The following is a 20,237-nucleotide window of genomic DNA, read 5'->3' as shown; positions in this document are numbered from 1 at the left end:
GTCTGTCACCTGAGCAAGGCACTTGGGACACCTCCAGTCTCCTTTGGGGACATCGTGGAGGGGCGGGATCAGACAGAAGGTGTGGTAGCTGTCGTCACAGCCGTCACACAGCAGCAGGCGGTCCTCTTCGCTCCCGCTGCCACACACCAGACACATGTACTGGTCCACCTGAGACAGACAGACACAGCGACACACACTTTTCAGCTAAAACATTGCAAAATGGCTGCCATAGATCAACCAGGTGGGTGGATGGGATGAGTTACTTTTGAGAGAAACTGACCTGTATAAATGCTCCCTATTATGGTTATTATAATCATTACCATCATCATAGTAATAATGAAGAGACAATTAGCCCTGATTAGCTAAAATACATTAGCATATATAAAGGTGCTTTACTCACTGTGGGGTCGTTTTTCTTAGTCAGCATGTTTTCTTTGTCACTTGTTATTGGCTCCTCATGCTCGGTGGCTTCCTGTTTCACCTGAACAGGTAACACTTTCACTGAAATACATTTATCACATTGTTAATGGAGGCCAAGGAATACAGTATGTACTAATATAAACAACCCTGTTCTAATAAACACTGAACAAAAATAAAACGCAACATGAAGTGTTTGTCCCATGTTTCATGAGCTGAAATAAATGATCCCAGAAATGTTCCATACGCACAAGGCTTATCTCGTTCAAATTTTGTGCAGAAATTCATTTACATCCCTGTTAGTGAGTATTTCTCCTCTGCCAAGATAATCCATACACGTGACAGGTGTGGCATATCAAGAAGCTGATTAAACAGCGTGATCATTACACCAGGCACACCTTGTGCTGGGAACAATAAAAGGGCACTCTAAAATGTGCAGTTGTATCACACAATGCCACAGAGGTCTCAAGTTAAGGGAGCTTGCAATTGGCAAACTGACTGCAGGAGTGTCCACCACAGCTATTGCCAGAGAACTGAATGTTAATTTCTCTACCATAAGCCGCATCCAACATCTATTTAGGGAATTTGTCAGTACGTCCAACCGGCCTCACAGTCACAGACCACATGTATGGCGTCGTGTGAGCTAGCGGGACTCTGATGTCAATGTTGTGAACAGAGTGCCCCATGGTGGCGATGGGGCTATGATATGGGCAGGCATAAGTTATGGACAATGTACACCAAACAATTGCATTTTATTGATGGCAATTTGAATGCGCAGAGATACTGTGACAAGATCCTGAGGCCCATTATCATGCCATTCATCTGCCTCCATCACCTCATGTCTCAGAATGATAATGCACAGCCCCATGTCACAAGGATCTGTACATAGTTCCTGGAAACTAAAAATGTCCCAGTTCATCCATGGCCTTCATACTCCCAAACATGTAAAATCCATAGATTAGGGCCTAATGAATTTATTTCAATTGTATGATTTCCTTATATGAACTGTAACTCAGGAAAATCTTTTAAATTGTTGCATTTATATTTTTGTTCAGTATACATTTAAAATATGGTAAAAAAAAAAAAAGGTACATTCTCTAAATCATTTTACTTTTAAAACATTTCTTTAAAATGCAATAATTCCCAAGACTTAAATGAATCCAGAAAAACTGTTTTTTAGTTCATGAAAAATATTCAGTTCTTTCACATTGCACTAAACTTTGCCAGAGGACAGAGCTTACCAGCCTGTGGCTCTGGCTTGGCTACGTAGGAGCCCATCCTCCTCCTCAGGTTGGGCCGGTTCTCACAGTCCTCCTCGGTCACCGTCTTCATACAGCCTTCCTGCCAGAGAGAAAGAGAAGAGGGGTCCATGCCATGTGGACCACGACAGGAATTTCAGGGATAGCAACATCCTTTTTATGAGCTCACAATTGCATACACACAAAAGCTCTTTGGTTTGGTGTCCAGAAATACATGCAAAGCTGCAAACCACCGCTTGTCTGCATTGGGTCACTGGGCTTTTGTTTTACAGGGTGTTAGTCATCCATTGGCTCAGGAAGAGCTGTGTCTTATGAGGACCCGAGAACTATTGTGAGTTATAGTCAGGGTGAAATAAGGAAATACTGCTTCCCGGCAAAACAAAGAGTGGGGGTATGCTGTACCAGTAGAACATATCACAATAATTAAAACAAAATGTCAACAAAGCTGTAGGCCATTATACCACTTTTTATTATTACCGCATGTCAGAGGCATGAAAAATGAGCGAATGTACTTATTGTAACTTATGGGGACCTAGCGGTAGAACTGTGACTTATGGAGACCCGGGAAGAGGCCCACCTCAGCTCTCATGCGCTTGGCTCTGCGGGCGATGCTGCAGGTCTCCAGGGGTTGAACAGACTGCCGCTGGGGAAGGTCATGGGGGATGTAGTCAGTGTCCTTCGTGTCGTTGGTCAGGGTGGGCTTCTGTAGGGGAGACATGGGGGAGTGAATGGGCATGTAGAGCTTTCCAGCACAAAGTCCCCATAAGATCAATGAGAAATGTTTCACCAATCTCAAACTGATATGTTTGTCAGAAAATTATAAGAAAAGGACAATCATTCTGTTTGAACAGAATGAGCTTTGCTACCTCCTTGTCACTCCTACTACCATTATGTTGTGACAAATTCCATTTGACAAAAACAAACCAGGCATCTATATACAACAGGGCCATTTGGTTGTTCAGGTGTCTAGTTGTCTGACATTGTAATGGAGTTGTTGAATACCGTGGCTTGATTATAAACACAATCATTCAATACAAACATCCACCCACCACTACACACGGGCTTCAACTATTGATACTTGTTTTTGTCTTGCGAGATCAACACGTGGTCTGTTCTTTCTGTTGACACCACTAACATGAGAAAGAGGAAGACAGGCAGCAACACTGTCGGTTGAGGTGGGGGATGGGAACACTGACGCTCCGCTCTCTGGTATATCAGGAGGACAGTGTTTAGCTCATTAACTTTGCTACAGGGAGTGTGGGGCGAGAGGGAGGAGGGAACAGGAGAGGTCAAGGCCAGCAGGCTGAGAGAGAGAGAGAGCGCGAGAGAGAGCGAGAGAGAGAGCGACATGCAGCACTGCAGAGAGGATGAGCTGCTGCTAACCACAAAACCCCAACCAGGGCCCCAAGGTACAATCAGGGAAGCTGCAAGAGACAACTGAGGTCTTCAATGAAAATAAACATGGAGACAAGAGGAAACCGGTACTACATTTTTTAAATTACCCAATGGGGAGGAGAGCACGCTATGAAAATGGTTGGTTTATTTTCAGGATTCCAGTCATACTTTTTAAACATCCCAGGCCTCATCTAGCCTATGACTTAATTTGTGATTTCTTCTTAGAGCAGGTATTTGATGGAAAATTGATCTTATATCAACAGCAAAAACATGGACAAATTAAATTGAGATTTACCTGCCATTTTGCTATGAACAATATCTACACCTTTGACGCAGCACAATCTTAGACAACTCGAGAAAATTACACAATAGTAAACAGAGCAGAGGACCAAGACAAGGCTACCCATCGAGAGAGAACAACAAAGAGGATGAGAGGGAGGGGTGGAAGATGACTCTGCAGAGAGAGTACTGGGAGACACAGGAGAGCGGGCGAGAGAGTGAGTGAGAAAGAAAAGAGAGAATGTAGAATATACAAGGGTGGTGAGAAAAAGAGAGAGAGCGAAAGACCCATCTGACTCACCAGAAGGTTGGCTCCAGTCTGGAACAGGTTGTAGGGGTAAAGGATCCTCTCATAGTGGGAGCGCAGATGAGAGCCTATGGCCTTTCCTGGAGCAAAGCCCATCTTCAGGGCTATCTTAGACCAGCGTCTCTCTCTGCAAACCGCATCAAAACCCGCCTCATCGTTCACCAACTGGGAAAGGAGCATCCCAATTAATGACCTTGTTATTGTGTGGGTGTTCAAATTTGTCAACATAAGAAGCATATAGAACACACCATGCTTATATGAGTGTATAACACAAATGCACACTGGATCCTATCCAAGAATAGCTGGCCAGTTACCTGCATCCAGGGTGTGCCAGAAGTTGTAGCTACATACCTTGTTGAGTTGGTATAGGTCCAGAATCTTTCTTTCCACATGAGGGATTTTCAATGTGCACCCTTGTAGCTCCCAGAACTTTGCGATTTGATCCAGGAAGTTGAGCTTGACTCTGGTTTGAGCCTACTCAACATGAACAAACACACAATAAGAGATGGTACATTTTACACATTGCCAACATAAAACAAATAATATTGATCACAAATGGTGCATTACATGCCCTTATTAACATTGTTTATATAATAACATCCCCTGCTGTGCTACTTTTAATTGCAAATGACAGGACATTGACATTTTAACAAGCTCATCAGAGGGGGTCACAGTGACCTTTAACCTGATGTCATCAGCACTCTGGCTTCAATAGACACCCTGCTGCTGTGGGTTCTAAGCCTGCTGAAGCCACTGTTCTACTGACAACGTCACTTGATGCGCCAACGCAGCCTTCCGAATCACCTTCAATTAGGCTTAAAGCATTCGCAGATTACTTATTTGTACATTTTCTTTTATTTCTTTAGCACTTACGAAAGACTGGGATAATTAGAAAAATGTACAAAAGGCTAAATCCCCCCCAGAATATCTGTGGATCATCATTGTAAAAAGTAATCCACATATTTAATCAAAATAAAAACGTGGTTACGTACATATGCAGTCATTCATAATTTAAAAAAAGTAGATGATATTTTTACTCAGTATTGTAATGGCTATACCAGTTAAGTAGTGACATGAACGTACCTCCAACTCATTAAGTCTCTGGATACGGGGAGTGAAGTGCAGACTGTCCACGTCGCATGCAAACGGTGGCTGCCATCCCTGCAGGAGTAAACAACACCATCTTGTCAAACTGACAAACCTTTTTCCTAGTTTATCTTCCATTTAGGAGAATCATTATCAATTGAGCAACAGTCGGTGCTGAATTTGAATACATGTTTAAATATATTATTTACACTACAGTGTTTAGGAACATTGTGACACGGTTATGTTCCATTAAGAAAGTCACGTTGGCTGTTCCTCTTCAGCCTAAAGCCATATTTGATATCTCCTCTGGTTACACTCTTACTAATTAACACTAGGCTAGATGCCAATCAAACATGATTTCAAATATCACATTAATAAAACAATTTGATCCCGATGGATCAATAAGAACCTGAGTGGATATGAAATATATTTGACCAACGGGTGCATGACAGACACACAGTACATTTACATGCAAAGTAATCATTTTATATTAAACTGATTATGGCAGTAGGCAGATTATTCAATAGTCATGTAAACAATTTACTCTAATAATCTTAATCCGAGTAAAGTCTGAATCAAAGTAAGCATACGCTGATTAAAACACCTGGTTTTCTGAGCAACCTTTCGAATTAGGACATGTAAACGCCATAAAAATTAAATAAACATTCAACAACAGTGTATTTGACCTGTGCTAGCACCAGCCGAGCAAGCCTCCCTCTTTAGCACGAGTGAAGTCAGTTCGATTTCATTTATTAGGATGCACTGCAAAATAAATGTACACAAAAGGTTATGAACCCACACTGCTCGCGAGTGTCTGCATAGCCAGGCACTTGGTTCTATTTGTGACGTTTGAAGCGCTGCAAGTCCCACCTCTCCCATCTCCTCATTAGTTTTTAGGGGCATATACCCATGTGGGTGATTGAAAGATGAACTGAGGTCCACACTCCAGTCCAGTTGGTGGTGGTAATGCACCTTAAAGTTGGATGCTAACCATCATTTAAAGTCCAAAAAAGAAGCCTGAAGGAGGAGAGATTACAAGAAACTAACTCGGTTTGACAATTAATCCAGAGATAAAAGGGTAGAGTTGAAGACCTTGTGCATTTCAGATAGGATATAAACATTGGGTTGCTATTTTAAGATAAATTAGCTACTAACAGCAAGCTAGCTAGCTAAATTACCATAAATGTTTAATACTTTTCGACCTGTCCCCAAATTAATATAGTTGGTTCAGAGTTAATTTTGTTATTTCAAACTGTGTGTCCTGATCATGTCTGGTGTGGGTGGACAAAATAAACATCCTTGCGATGGTGCACGCAGACATGTGCACTATCTGACCAGCAATCATGCACATGTTGATTTTGTTCACCCACACGCAAATCAGGACACACAGGTTGAAATATCAAAACGATCTCTGAACCAACTATATTAATTTGGGGCAGGTCGAAGAGTATTGAACATTTATGGCAATAGCTAGCTAATTTGTCCTGGGATATAAACATTGGGTTGTTATTTTACCTAAAATGCACAAGGTCCTCTACTCCGACAATTAATCCACAGATAAAAGGGTTAACAGAGTTTCTTGTAATCTCTCCTCCTTCAGGCTAATTTTTTGGACTTTATATGGCATTTGCCATCCAACTTTAAGGTGCATTACCACCACTAATGGGACTGGAGTGTGGACCTCGTTAACCCGCGCGAGCAGTGTGGGTGCAATGATTAAATAACATGCATGTGTGAATTCATTTGGCGACACGAGCGGTGTGGTCAACATGCTGGGGTTTGAAATAACGAATAAGACATTACAGACAAAAAAATATATATTTTTAAATTAACACGTAGTGTCAATGGAACAATGCATGAGTCTTAGAAGTAGTTTTCACAAACGTTAAATGTAATCAAATATGCATCTCAAAAATAACATTGTCGCTGTGGTAGAATGTTTATTTTAATTGCCGATTTTCTACATTTATCAGAGTGCCATCAGGTAGCCTGATTTCAGACGTGTCCTTTGTAAACAGGATTATTAGAGAAACCATTCTTGAAATGCATGTACATCTTTTAATCAAACTATTATATTAATCTGACTATCCACAATAATCGCATTGTTGTGCGCATGTAACTGTACTCAATGTCAATAGACACGGGCACCCTGTCAATAGTTAGCATCACCTGAGTAGAGTTGGTGATTAACAACTATTTATAAATAGACCTACACATTTGAGAAACCATAAATGCACCATGAAAGTCTAAGTCTTATTTCGGCACTGGACCAGCAGTTAAAATACAGTATGATGCACATAAGACTTTCTTTAAAGTATTTTCTTTGATATGGGCCCTCTGAGTAGAGTTGGTATTTCCAGTCCTCTCATTTTCTATTAAACAGTGGGTTCAGAGAGAGAGACTGTTTGACAAACATCAACAGGAAACTCAGTGTGCACTAGTATAGCATCCTTACCTTTGGAGACTACACTGTGACCTTGCGTGGCATCTCAGAGTGCCAGCATGCCTATTTGAATGTGCATGATAACTCAGGAATAGAGAACAATATAATTTTAAATAGGCCACACAAGTGATAGAGAGGCTCTCAGACTATTTCACAGCAATTCTGTAAATTCGGCTCAAGCAACAGATGGGACAGAACCCTTTTTGGAAGAATCCATCCTAAAACCAAACTCCCTAAACAAGAGAACCCAACTGTCACTTCAAACTGAAAAGTGAACCAGCTGGGGATGTGGACGAATCTAAGTGCCCTCCAGTCATAAAAAATTAGCTGGAAAAAAATATGTATCCCATGGGGCCGGGGAAGAGGGGTGATGAGAGCACCATAAATTGTGCCTCCATAGCTTACCCTTTGACCCTGCACGCTCAGTCTGCAGTGCACGGCCCAGATGGGGACATGGTTTATGAAAACAGCTCTGGCTGCATTTCCATCAGCCCCTTTGTGGAGTAGTGGAGCTATGACAACAGGCAGGCCCACTGCATAAGCCCTCCCATTCCGTACAAACAATTTCAATCCTCTGAACAACAAGCCAAATTCAGCCATCAGACTACCTAAGGTAGGCACAGTTGTGATCTGGATCATATTTCAAAATATTAAATAATAATACAGAGCTGTAAGAACAAAACATTCAGATGACACGACTGCTGTGCAAGCGAGTCAATCGAGAGAGACTTTTTCCAAGGTAAATTAGGGCTCAGCGATTTTGCCAATATATCACGGTATAAAAGTTTAATTGGACGTCATTTTGATTTTGAATAGTAAAATTTCTAAATTTGCTTTATGAGAAGTGTGGAACCCTAGGGTGGCAACACATACTGTATATTCTATGGGATTTCAATGGGTCTTTATTCTGAAATTTTTTTTTTTTTTTTTAACAATAAAACTTATTGTCCATTTCTGCATTTTCGACAGTCATGGAATCATGGGATATAAAGAATGTTCTAATGCTCTAGTTAGAATACAATAGTGGGCACTTTGAATACAGTGTTTGTTATGAAAATGCCAGAGAGGAGTTTTTGTGTTTAAGGGACCCTGTAATCTTTAGCTACATTGAAATCAAAATCAAATTTGATTTGTCACATGCTCCTAATACAACAGGTCTACTTCACCGTACAGTGAACCGCTTGCAGTGCAATAGCAGAGAGAACAGTCTATGACCAGGGTGGCTGGAGTCTGACAATTTTTTGGGCCTTCCTCTGACACCGCTTAGTATAGAGGTCCTGGACGTCAGGAAGCTTGGCCCCAGTGATGTACTGGGCCGTACGCACTACCCTCTGTAGTGCTTTGCAATCGGAGGCCCAGCAGTTGCCATACCAGGCAGTGATGCAATGCTCTTGATGGTGCAGCTGTAGAACCTTTTGAGGATCTGAGGACCCATGCCAAAGCCTTTCAGTCTCCTGAGGGGGAATAGATTTTGTTGTGCCCTCTTCACGACGGTCTTGGTGTGCTTGGACCATGTTAGTTTGTTGGTGATGTAGACACCAAGGAAACTTAAGCTCGCAACCTGCTCCACTACAGCCCTGTTGATGAGAATGGGGGCATGCTCGGTCCTCCTGAATGTTTTGTTTTAGCTACTTCATGTAGCAAACATATTCTTGCTTTGCGTATTCTTCTTTGATTTAGAAGATAGTGTCGCACAAACATTCTGATGTAGATCTACACCATCACTGGTATTATCAGACTGTATAGCCAATTACATTTGAGGTAATATGTCTGGTCACCATAGCAGCACCCACCCGTAGCACACGCTCCAGCAGGTATATTTCACTGGTCATCCCCAAAGCCAACTCCTCCTTTGGCCACCTCTCCTTCCAGTTCTCTGCTGCCAATGACTGGAATGAAAATCACTGAAGCTGGAGTCTTATATCTCCCTAACTTTAAGCATCAGCTGTCAGAGCAGCTTACCGATCATAGCACTTGTACATAGCCCATCTGTAAATAGCCCACCCAACTACCTCATATTGTTATTTATTTTTTGAACCTTTGCAGCCCAGTATCTCTACTTGCATATTTATCTTCTGCACATCTATCACTCCAGTGTTTAATTGCTAAATTGTAATTATTTCACCACTATGGCCTATTTTTTTGCCTTACCTCCCTAATCTTACTACATTTGCACACACGGTATATAGACTTCTCTATTGTGTTATTGACTGTACATTTGTTTATTCCATGCGCAACTCTGTTGTTTGTGTCGCACTGCTTTGCTTTATCTTGGCTAGGATGCTGTTGCAAATGAGAACTTGTTCTCAACTGGCCTACCTGGTTAAATAAAGGTAAAATAAAAATATATACATAAACATTTGCTCTGACTCAGTACATTAGCGATTAGCAGCTAACAACATTTAGGCCCAACTTGCTAAGAAAAAAAGACTAGCTGTTTGCAGATGTAAGAAACAGACTAATAGTGTAATTATAGAAGAGATTTATATTAAGAAGCAAAGTGAAAACAGCATTGTTGACCGTACAGAGTGGGACAAATGGGTTTATATAATACAGCACAAATGGTGGGGACTAAACAATGTGCTGGTAAACAATGTTAATGCATAAACAGGTTGCCTTGGTTTCTCAAAGTTTACATTTAGGTTATTGTAGGTGTACAATGTTGTTGCATAGTATTTTAATAATTGATTGTCAATGAGAATATTTTGATATTACACCAGTGGTATGAGGGACAGTCCCGATTATGTGGTCTAATAAAACAATCAACTCAATTAGGCTATAAACTGACTAATAGGTCTACAAAGTGCAACTACAGTATTAACAAATAGGTTTAACTACTTATGTAAAGTGTTACCCAAATTGTTATGTTTAATCAACTACTATCAACTCTTGTAGTAATATGTTTTATTGCAAACGACAGCAATAATGCATGCATACCCCAGTAAAAAAAGTTATTACCATAGCCTACATAGAGGAATTTGTTATGATAACGAATGTTCAGAGGCCAGCCCTTCAAGAACCATTGGGTTACCATTAGAAAAAGGGTCAAATTACTCACAGATGAATCAACAAATATCCCTAGCAAAATCTGATTAATAATTTGGTGAGTGGTTATATTTGTCCGTTTTCACACATGTACACGTGTATTATACACTGGGTGGTTCGAGCCCTGAATGGTGATTGGCTGACAGTTGTGGTATATCAGACCGTATACCACAGGTATGACGAAACATTTATTTTTACTGCTAATTACGATGGTAACCAGTTAATAACAGCAATAAGGCACATCTGGATTTGTGACATATGGCCAATTGACCACAGCTAAAGGCTGCCTTGCATCATGCCTAAGAACAGCCCTTTGCCATGGTATATTGGCAATATACCACAGCCCCTCAGGCTTTATTGCTTAATTATACATGTGTAAAATAGAAAATGTGTTTTTGCATATCCCAACTCCGAGACACCCTTGGAGAGTGAGGTCACCACCGGGGTCAGACATTATCAAAAGGCGACCATGGAGTAATTAGGGTTAAATGCCTTGCTCAAGGGCACATCGACAGATTTTTCACACAAGCAACCTTTAGATTACAGGATCAACGCTTTTACCGCTAGGCTACTTGCCACCGATTATTATGTAATAGTGTTGAACTGTTAAACTCACTTGGTTTGCACACACAATCCAGCTTTTAAAACACACCCACAACCACAAAGACAACATGGATGGCATTACCAAGGTAGAAGACAGGCCTACAACATCAATATAGACAGGCCTCTAAATCAGCCCCACTACCAGTTATCAAATAATCTAGATTGTCATGATGCACGTAACCGTCACACGGCAATCTAGCATCAAAACATTGCGAGGTCAATACAAGTCGATATAAAAAGCAGTATGGAAGGATATTTTATAAATATCTTCCAATTTCACAGTAGAACATTTTATTGATAAACTGGAAGGCATTAAAGTGACTTGGTAAAATGTCTTTATTTCCCTGTCATTTCACAATGTACAACTCCCAGGAAGAGAAAGGTTAAGCAACCTTTTCACCCATCCATTTGACCAATAGCCTCTAAAGATCCCTTCACATACAATGTAACGTACTCTCTGGAACATAGGCGATACTTTATTAGAATTTTGTCGCGCGTCTGTTCGCACATAGATCACTGGGCGCGTGCGTATACATGCACACACATAATATACACACAGAGGCACACATACACAGAAGAAGCTGGCAATTCAACTCAAGCCGCCATGTTGAAAATCTGTCTAAAAAGATAAGTAAACGACTAAAAATGTCACCAACAACCTTTAGAAAATGTTTAAGCAGGAGTTTGAAATGCTACCCTGATTAAAGACACTCACCTTTGGCGGTCGGACCTTGCAGATGCCCGTTTTCTCTGCAATAGGCCGTATTTTGTTGATATACGCAAATGGGTCGGCAAATTCCTCCCAACTGGGCTCAAAAACAGGACACTCTGGTGGAGCAATGAATTCGTTGGTCCGAAGCTGGGTCATCGTTGCATCTTCGTTCTAAATAGCTGCGAGTTGCACGTATTAAAGTTCAATGAAAGCTGTCTTTGAAGAACTGCACCCTTTAACTCGGTCAATTAAGAACATCACCACTCACTCATTGAAGTCTCACTCGCATTATCTGGTCGGGGAACAGCACCTACTTCCGCTTAAAAAAGTAGAGAACCCCCCACACACACAGACCAGCTACAAAACATTCGAAATTTGTTTATTTATTTTTTATAAATAACTACCCACGGTAGCTTCAATCGTGGCATGCCATTTTGGGAGTTTAAATACAAAAAGGTCGCATTATCAATGCACTAAATGACTAGAATGTACTTATAGCAACCAAAATCTCAACGGATTGTGGCAAATAAGAAACAAATGGTCAGTAAACAATAAAAACAAAAAAATACACGTAATGAAAATACACAACCTACCGTTTGTAATTTAATTGGTCCGACCAAGAAAATAATTGTCATTTATATAGTTAATAAAACGAATAAATAGGCAAATAAAATATGTTTTATTCTTCTTTCTTCAGTTTATAGTACACAAATGTATATGCTACCTTTTGAGTTATGCACTCTAGTGGCAGTGAAAAAGATGAGCGCATTCATACTAAATCCTTTTGGTGACCGGGACTTGTTTATTAAATGGACTCGGTGGGCTCGTTGATTGGGTGGCATTCCTTGAATTCTGGTGGCAGTAGGTTGCGGAGACGAGGGCCAGAGATACACTGAGTGTACAAAACGTAAAAACACCCGTTCTTTCCATGCTGCTGACTGGGTGATAGCTATTATGCCTTACTGGTGTCACTTGTTAAATCCACTTCAATCAGTGTAGGTGAAGGGGAGACAGGATAAATAATGATTGTGTACCTGCATCATTCAGAGGGTGAAAGGGCAGGACAAAATATGTAACTGCCTTTCAACAGGATATGGTAGTAGGTGCCAGGCGCACTGGTTTGAGTATGTCAAGAACTGCAGCGCTACTGAGTTTCATGCTCAACAGTTTCCTGTGTGTCTCAAGAAGGGTCCACCACCCAAAGGACATCCAGCCAACAGCAGGCCACCGGTTGAAAATGGGTCATCGATGAAAAACGATAAAGGAGACTGACATGAATTGTGCAGAGCAACTGACAGGCTACAGTTAGTCAACTGACAGTCCAGTACAACATTGGTGACCAAAGACCCATAAAAGAATGCACAACTAGTCGTACCTTGACACGAATAACGTATGGCAGCCAACGACCTTACGGAGTTCCACTTCTTAGAGCAAAAAAAACTAGAAACTGCAGTTGCAGTGGGCTAAGAAACGACAACACTGGATACTTTAGAATTGGAAAAACATTGCCTGGTCTGATGAATCATGGTTGCTGCGGTTACACGCTGATGGAAAGATTAGGGTATGGAGAAAATTACATGAGTACAACTGCTCTTAAATGCTAGTAAAACAGAATGCATGCTCAAAACTGACTATCCTACCAATCCTTGACTTCGGTGATGCAATATACAAAATAACCTCCAACACTCTACTCAGCAAATTGGATGCAGTCTATCAAGTGCCATCTGTTTTGTCACCAAAGCCCCATGTACTACCCACCACTGCAACCTGTATGCTCATTGGCTGGCCCTCGCTTCATATTCGTCGCCAAACCCACAGGCTCCAGGTCATCTATAAGTCTTTGCTAGGTAAAGCTCCGCCTTATCTCAGCTCACTGGTCACCATAGCAACACCCACCCGTAGCACACGCTCCAGCAGGTAGTGTGGGGCAAAAAAATATTTAGTCAGCCACCAATTGTGCAAGTTCTGCCACTTAAAAAGATGAGAGAGGCCTGTAATTTTCATCATAGGTACACTTCAACTATGACAGACAAAATGAGAAGAAAAAAAATCCAGAAAATCACATTGTAGGATTTTTACTGAATTTATTTGCAAATTATGGTGGAAAATAAGTATTTGGTCACCTACAAACAAACAAGATTTCTGGCTCTCACAGACCTATTGTTATTTTACAACTGCATTGTTGGTTAGGGGCTTTATAAGTAAGCATTTCACTGTAAGGGCTACACTTGTATTCGGCGCATGTGACTAGTAAAATGTTATCCTAATTAGAGGTCGACCGATTAATCAGGGCCGATTTCAAGTTTTCATAACAATCGGAAATCGGTATTTTTGGGCGCCGATTTGCCGATTTTTTTATTTAATTTTAAATTATTTTTAATTAAATTTTTACACCTTTATTTAATCTTTATTTAACTTGGCAAGTCAGTTAAGAACACATTCTTATTTTCAATAACGGCCTAGAAATGGTGGGTTTAACTGCCTCGTTCAGGGGCAGAACAGATTTCCACCTTGTCAGCTCGGGGGATCCAACCTTGCAACCTTACAGTTAACTAGTCCAACAAAATAACAACCTGCCTCTCTCTCGTTGCACTCCACAAGGAGACTGCCTGTTACGCAAATGCAGTAAGCCAAGGTAAGTTGCTAGCTAGCATTAAATTTATCTTATAAAAAACAATCAATCATAATCACAAGTTAACTACACATGGTTGAGGATATGTATGTTTTGTTTATTCCATGTGTAACTCTGTGTTGTTGTATGTGTCGAATTGCTACGCTTTATCTTGGCCAGGTCGCAGTTGCAAATGAGAACTTGTTCTCAACTAGCCTACCTGGTTAAATAAAGGTGAAATAAAAGTTAAAAAATAAATAAAAAATAGTCCTATAATAACTACAACCTAAAACTTCTTACCTGGGAATATTGAAGACTCATGTTAAAAGGAACCACCAGCTTTCATATGTTCTCAGGTTCTGAAACGTTAGCTTTCTTACATAGCACATTGCACATTGCACTTTTACTTTCTTCTCCAACACTTTGTTTTTGCATTATTTAAACCAAATTGAACATGTTTCATTATTTACATGAGGCTAAATTGATTTTATTGATGAATTATATTAAGTTAAAATAAGTGTTCATTCAGTATTGTTAAAGTATATATTAATATATATGAAAAAAAATGTTTAAATCGGACAATTAATCGGTATCGGCTTTTTGGGTCCTCCAATAATCGGCATCGGCGTCGAAAAATCATAATCGGTCGACCTCTAATCCTAATGTTTTGTGCACTCAGTGTACATGTAAAACTGGCAAGCTATGCAATAAATAAAAACAATAGGCTACTTGAACCAATAGTGAACATGTTTAAGTTAGATAAATCTGTCCCGTAGCGACTGTCCAATGAAAGTATAATAAAAATCATTAATCCCAAATATTTCCATCAGCCACAGGGGGTTTTGCGCTACCAGTACTGACTTCCTATTTCCCATACAATTACATCAATGAGGGTGTACTCTATCCTTGAACTCACAAACTGGTCAAAAAGCACAGAACTGAGTGATACGTTTTATTTTAATGAGTTAAGAACGGTTTAGAAGAGCATAAAAAATGCTTGGGTGCAGAGCAAGAGAAGTGAAATGCATGATCAATAGGTCACATAGTGAAGCCAAGAGTAATTCAGTCCTTAATGCAGATGAAACTGAATAAATGCCGGAACATGATGAGCATGTACTGTAGAGATCTAATGGAGTCAGCTGGCAATAGAAGAGCCAAACAAGGCAGCAGAGAGCAGCCTTCAAAGCCAATGTGGTATATCAACAGACAGAACACTTGAAGTGAAGTATATCAGCAACAAATGCCTAGAGTACACATCAAATACAACCACTCCCATTATTCAACATGCAAGGTGAAGGGTGTGCCAAGTGGATAAGCACACTAACGGGTTAAAATGCTGCACATAATTTCATATTACCATCTTCAATAAGTATTAGTAGTAATATTTCAGAAGTAGAAAGTAATCATTCGGCCTATACAAACAATTAAATTCAGCTGAGGCTGTAGGGTTAGCCTCAGACCAAAGCATAACACCAGAATATTGATTGAATATTAGATTGAATAACAATTTTAAAGACAGATGTGTGTCTAGAGAACCACATCAATACCATTGTTATCAGTAGAGAACAAAAAGGGATAGAAGTAAAAGCTTGGCCTTGCTGAACTAAGGAGTCATCATAACAGAGACAGCATCCAGCACCAGCCAGAAGGGGAAAGAGAAGGAGTAAAGAGTTACGGACAAGACAGACCAACACCAATGTCGCCTATCCCAGCAGGTGACCAGTCTCTTGCCTCTGACCACAGAACATTGGCCGTCATTTTCTGTTAATTTCCCAACGATTCTACATGCTGAATCGATACTGTCCGCCGACACCCAGAAGATAATCTACTGCGCATGGCCAACATTCGTGTTGGTCCGTCTTGTCCTTCAGTTCCAAATTGTACACTCTTCTCATGTTTCCTCAGTTTCTCACTATGGACCACACTAGGCATGATTGACTCTTTCCAATGCAACATAGAAGCTCTTTTTGTCATCCAGGCAGTGCCAGCCAATGGGTCCAATCTCACAGTCTGCACAAATTAGGTACTTGATTCTCCCCACGTCCTTGGTGAAGCCCACATTCTCAAAGGTGTACATATCATCGACTAACCAGTGGGCAGTCAATTTGTCCCCATCCACGGATCCCTCTGATTGGGTGATAGTGGTCTTCTTCCTCATTGCGGGAAGGAACAGCTGGTGCATATTGGGGAGGAAATAAAATACAAGATTCATCATGTCAATGAGCCTTAATATGAATAGATTAACAGAAGTGATATTCCACTCCCTGACATTTAGTCAAATCATGGCATAGCAAATTGCACATTGTATGCACAATATCATTTCGTTCATTAGGTGGTGGTTAGACATTGCACTATTCTAAAAACAAAGCAACTATGATGAATGTTCATTCGGATAGGAAAATACTTATTAATGAAATAACTTGACATTTTAGGTCATTTATATTTTGGGGTTACTCCTGTCTGAGGAGAACCTTACCTCCTTCTCTGCAATCACCGCCACCCCTGGGCAGAGGACCTTCGATCCACAACGTTGGCACAAAACTGATTTGATATTCTTTCCATCCTCTGACACCAGCGTAGACCGGTCGGCGCATCCTTCAGAGGGAGAGCACTGTTCGTGGTTGTCCATGTTAAACGCGAATAGAAGGCAACTTATGTGACTATAGTACACTATAAAGCTAATGCTAAGATCGTTAGCTATAGTCGAACTACTGCTCTATATATATTTTTGCAACAATTCGTCTAGCCTGCCTTACCAGCAAACAGTACCCAACTAGCTAGCTAATATCGGCTAATGCGAACTTCATTGGCCTTATTGCTGTACATTGGGCTTAACAACCATAAGAAATAATGGCTAGAGTACGCCTAAAGTACTACTAAACGGTAGTACAAATAATGTAACTAAATTGTATTTAAAACACTCGGCTATATCAAACAACAAGCATTGCGGGACAGTGTGCACCCGCTGAAACTTCCGTTCGGAAACCACATCGTTAAATTATACGTTCCTCCGTCGTGTAAGACGTTAAAATAACTGCTGCTTTATTGTTCTTTATCTAGAGATAAAACAAATTCAATAATGTAATTTCATCTAAACACTAAGATAATATTTTAGGGAAACAATAAGTCTACTATAACTCAAATATGGTTCAAACAATTTAATTTAATTTACTTTGGATAAGATCAAAACAGACAGACCCTTGTGACAGAAATAATCACATCCACACAGTTTACCAATTCGTTAGAGTGAGGTCAACAATATATAAGATGCCAGAATGTGGCTGATACTGCAATAAATCGTTCGTTAGGGTTAGTGTTCCCACACGGCCATATCTCCATACTAAAGCGCTTGTTTACGGAAGACAGACAGGTCCCGTGCGAGAGAGGCAGGTTGAGGTTAGAGTAGTGGGGGGGAAGAGTGGTGTGAGTAGTAGATCTGTACCAGTACAGCACAGAGGCCAACAAGTGATATATGTTTCAGTAAGATTTGATTTTTAGCATTTATAGCAATGGTTATCAACTGTACTTTAGGGATGGACATTTAGTCGCAGAAAATGGAGGTTGTGGTGGCTGGAGTTACAGGGTGTTAAGTGGTGGTATCTCATCCTTTCAGGTCGTTGGCCTGAAGTAGGACTAAATAGATTTAAATAGTGGAGTAGGGTGATGTTATTTTTTTGTTACTTTATTTTTTTGTGAGTGTTGTGTTAGATGGTATTTGTTTATTTATTTTTTCAAGCATATTATAAGGGAGTTGTACTCCAGTCGAATAGGTGGTGGGTAGTGCAAATCTCTTTCCAAAAGCATGGACATTGATATGGAGTTGGTCCCCCCTTTGCTACTATAACAGCCTCCACTCTTCTGGGAAGGCTTTCCACTGGAAGTTGGAACATTGCTGTGAGGACTTGCTTCCATTCAGCCACAAGAGCTTTAGTGAGGTCGGGCACTGATGTTGGGTGATTAGGCCTGGCTCGCAGTCGGCGTTCCAATTCATCCCAAAGGAGTTGAGGTCAGGGCTCTGTGCAGGCCAGTCAAGTTCTTCCACACCGATCTCAACAAACCATTTCTGTATGTGTAACAGTATAGCTTCCGTGCCACTCCTCGCCCCGAACCAGGGACCCTTTGCACACATTGACAACAGCCACGCTCGAAGCATCGTTACCCATCGCTCCACAAAAGCCGCGGCCCTTGCAGAGCAAGGGGAACAACTACTTCAAGGTCTCCGAGCAAGTGACGTCACCGATTGAAACACTATTAGCGCGCACCCCACTAACTAGCTAGCCATTTCACATCAGTTACATATGGACTTCGCTTTGTGCACATCAGGCTACTGGCACTTTCCTGTGCTACTGGCACAGGAAAGTGCCAGTAGCCTGATTCATCACTCCACTCCAGAGAATGCGCTTCCGCTGCTCCATAGTCCAATGGCGGCGAGCTTTACACCACTCCAGCCGACTCTTTCCATGGCTACTCTGCCATAGAAACCCATTTCATGAAGCTTGCAGTTTGGAACTCGGAAGTGAGCGTTGCAACCGGGGGTAGACATTTTTTTATGCTCTACTCAGCTCTCCCATTCTGTGAGCTTTTGTGGCCTACCAATTCGCGGCTGAGCAGTTGTTGCTCCAAGACGTTTTCACTTCACAGTAACAGCATTTATAGTTGACCGGGGAAGCTCTAACAGGGCAGAAATTTGACGAATTTACTTGTTGGTAAGGTGGCATCCTTTGATGGTGCCACATTGAAAGTTACTTAGCACTTCAGTAATGCCATTCTACTGTCAATGTTTGTCTATGCAGATTGCATGGCGGTGTGCTCGATTTTATACACCTGTCAGCAGTGGGTGTGGCTGAAATAACCAAATCCACTAATTTGAAGTGGTGTCCACATACTTTTGTGTATATATAGTGTACATGTCTCTCCGCCCTAACAATTGTCGTTGTCCACAAAGTGGCACCGCGGCTGTCTAGCTCCCGCCTATCCTTTCTTTGGATTGGTGGATACATCACATTATTGTAATCCTATTTTGAATATTCCATGAGGGTTGTTGACGTCAACCGCTTGTATTCAATGGAGAGAGATGCTATGCGAGTAGCCTCATGTCATGAATATGCATAGACATCTCGAGACTCCAATATATATAATTTTTTCTCTAAGTCGCAAGGTTGTCAAGTGTCTTGCTTATATCAGTACACTCGAAACAATTTAAACAATTGATGAAACTTATTTTAGATCGAATAAACCTCACGTAGCAAATAAGACATTCTTTGTTGACCTAATTTGACACTCTCTCGTTGACCTTACAAAAACTCCTCGCTTGGTGGGCAAAAACAACGAAAGAATCGCCGCCTGCTGGAGGGAGACCTCAGTGGAGACGACCACCTGTGCTAATTAGCTATCTAGCGTGCTCAAACACCTGCTCTCGCTGATATAAAAGATAAGTTCCATATGTTTCAAAAACCGTATCACAAGTGATGATTAATGTTAAAACAGAGCGTCGGATTGTAGTTCACATGGTCCCACCAGCAAGCGGTGCTTTTAGCTGAGAACCCTTGGGATAAGGCAGAATGCCTTGTTATTGGGCATGTTCGAGTGGATCACTTTTGTGGTGACCAACACCCTTCAAAGTGTGTTGGATTACGGGGATAAAATTGTCCAACTTGAGGCTACATGTCAACCGCATGAAAAGACATGTAATCAAAGGTCATGAAGTTTTGACTGCAAGTTTCTGCAGTTACTTTTCACCAACTTCATCCTGCAGCCATCAGCTCTATTGTCTACCAATCATTATGGTGTTTTTTTTTCAGCAATTACAGCCTTCGTCTGTCCTTAACACTTTTTTCCATTCTTACACTGTCCAGTGTCTGTGTTATTTTGCCTATCTTAATATTTTATTTTTATTGGCCAGTCTGAGATATGGCTTTTTCTTTGCAACTCTGCCTAGAAGGCCAGCATCCCGAAGTCTCCTCTTTACTGTTGACGTTGAGACTTGTTTTGTGGGTAATATTTAATGAAGCTGCCAGTTGAGGACTTGTGAGGCGTCTGTTTCTCAAACTAGATACTCTAATGTACTTGTCCTCTTGCTC

General features: G+C 41.0%; 2 protein-coding genes across 2 annotated transcripts in view; both read right to left on the bottom strand.

Annotated features, from left to right (window-relative positions):
* The window catches only part of LOC115143056 (lysine-specific demethylase 5B-B-like), a 36,323-nt gene extending 24,421 nt beyond the window's left edge, over positions 1-11,902 (bottom strand). The window contains exons 1-8 of the mRNA XM_029683063.2: positions 11,550-11,902; positions 4,741-4,818; positions 4,009-4,131; positions 3,652-3,822; positions 2,254-2,379; positions 1,659-1,758; positions 401-501; positions 10-168 (exon numbers count right to left, since the gene is read on the bottom strand). Coding sequence (XP_029538923.1) covers positions 10-168; positions 401-501; positions 1,659-1,758; positions 2,254-2,379; positions 3,652-3,822; positions 4,009-4,131; positions 4,741-4,818; positions 11,550-11,702 — 1,011 coding nt within the window. The 5' untranslated portion in view covers positions 11,703-11,902. The remainder of the gene's footprint in view (positions 1-9; positions 169-400; positions 502-1,658; positions 1,759-2,253; positions 2,380-3,651; positions 3,823-4,008; positions 4,132-4,740; positions 4,819-11,549) is intronic.
* A 3,194-nt stretch (positions 11,903-15,096) lies between these two features.
* LOC115143686 (guanine nucleotide exchange factor MSS4-like) lies at positions 15,097-17,150 on the bottom strand. Its single transcript, XM_029684158.2, has 2 exons — positions 16,634-17,150; positions 15,097-16,330 (listed from the first exon to the last, which is right to left on the bottom strand). The coding sequence occupies exons 1-2, from the start codon at positions 16,784-16,786 to the stop codon at positions 16,082-16,084; spliced, it is 402 nt and encodes a 133-aa protein (XP_029540018.1). The 5' UTR covers positions 16,787-17,150; the 3' UTR covers positions 15,097-16,081.
* Positions 17,151-20,237: the final 3,087 nt, after the last annotated feature.

Source organism: Oncorhynchus nerka, linkage group LG15 (genome assembly GCF_034236695.1).
Source record: "Oncorhynchus nerka isolate Pitt River linkage group LG15, Oner_Uvic_2.0, whole genome shotgun sequence".
In the NCBI taxonomy this organism is placed as follows: Eukaryota; Metazoa; Chordata; class Actinopteri; order Salmoniformes; family Salmonidae; genus Oncorhynchus; species Oncorhynchus nerka.
The sequence above is the reverse complement of the archived record's forward strand: the minus strand, read 5'-3'. Positions and strand labels throughout refer to the sequence as shown.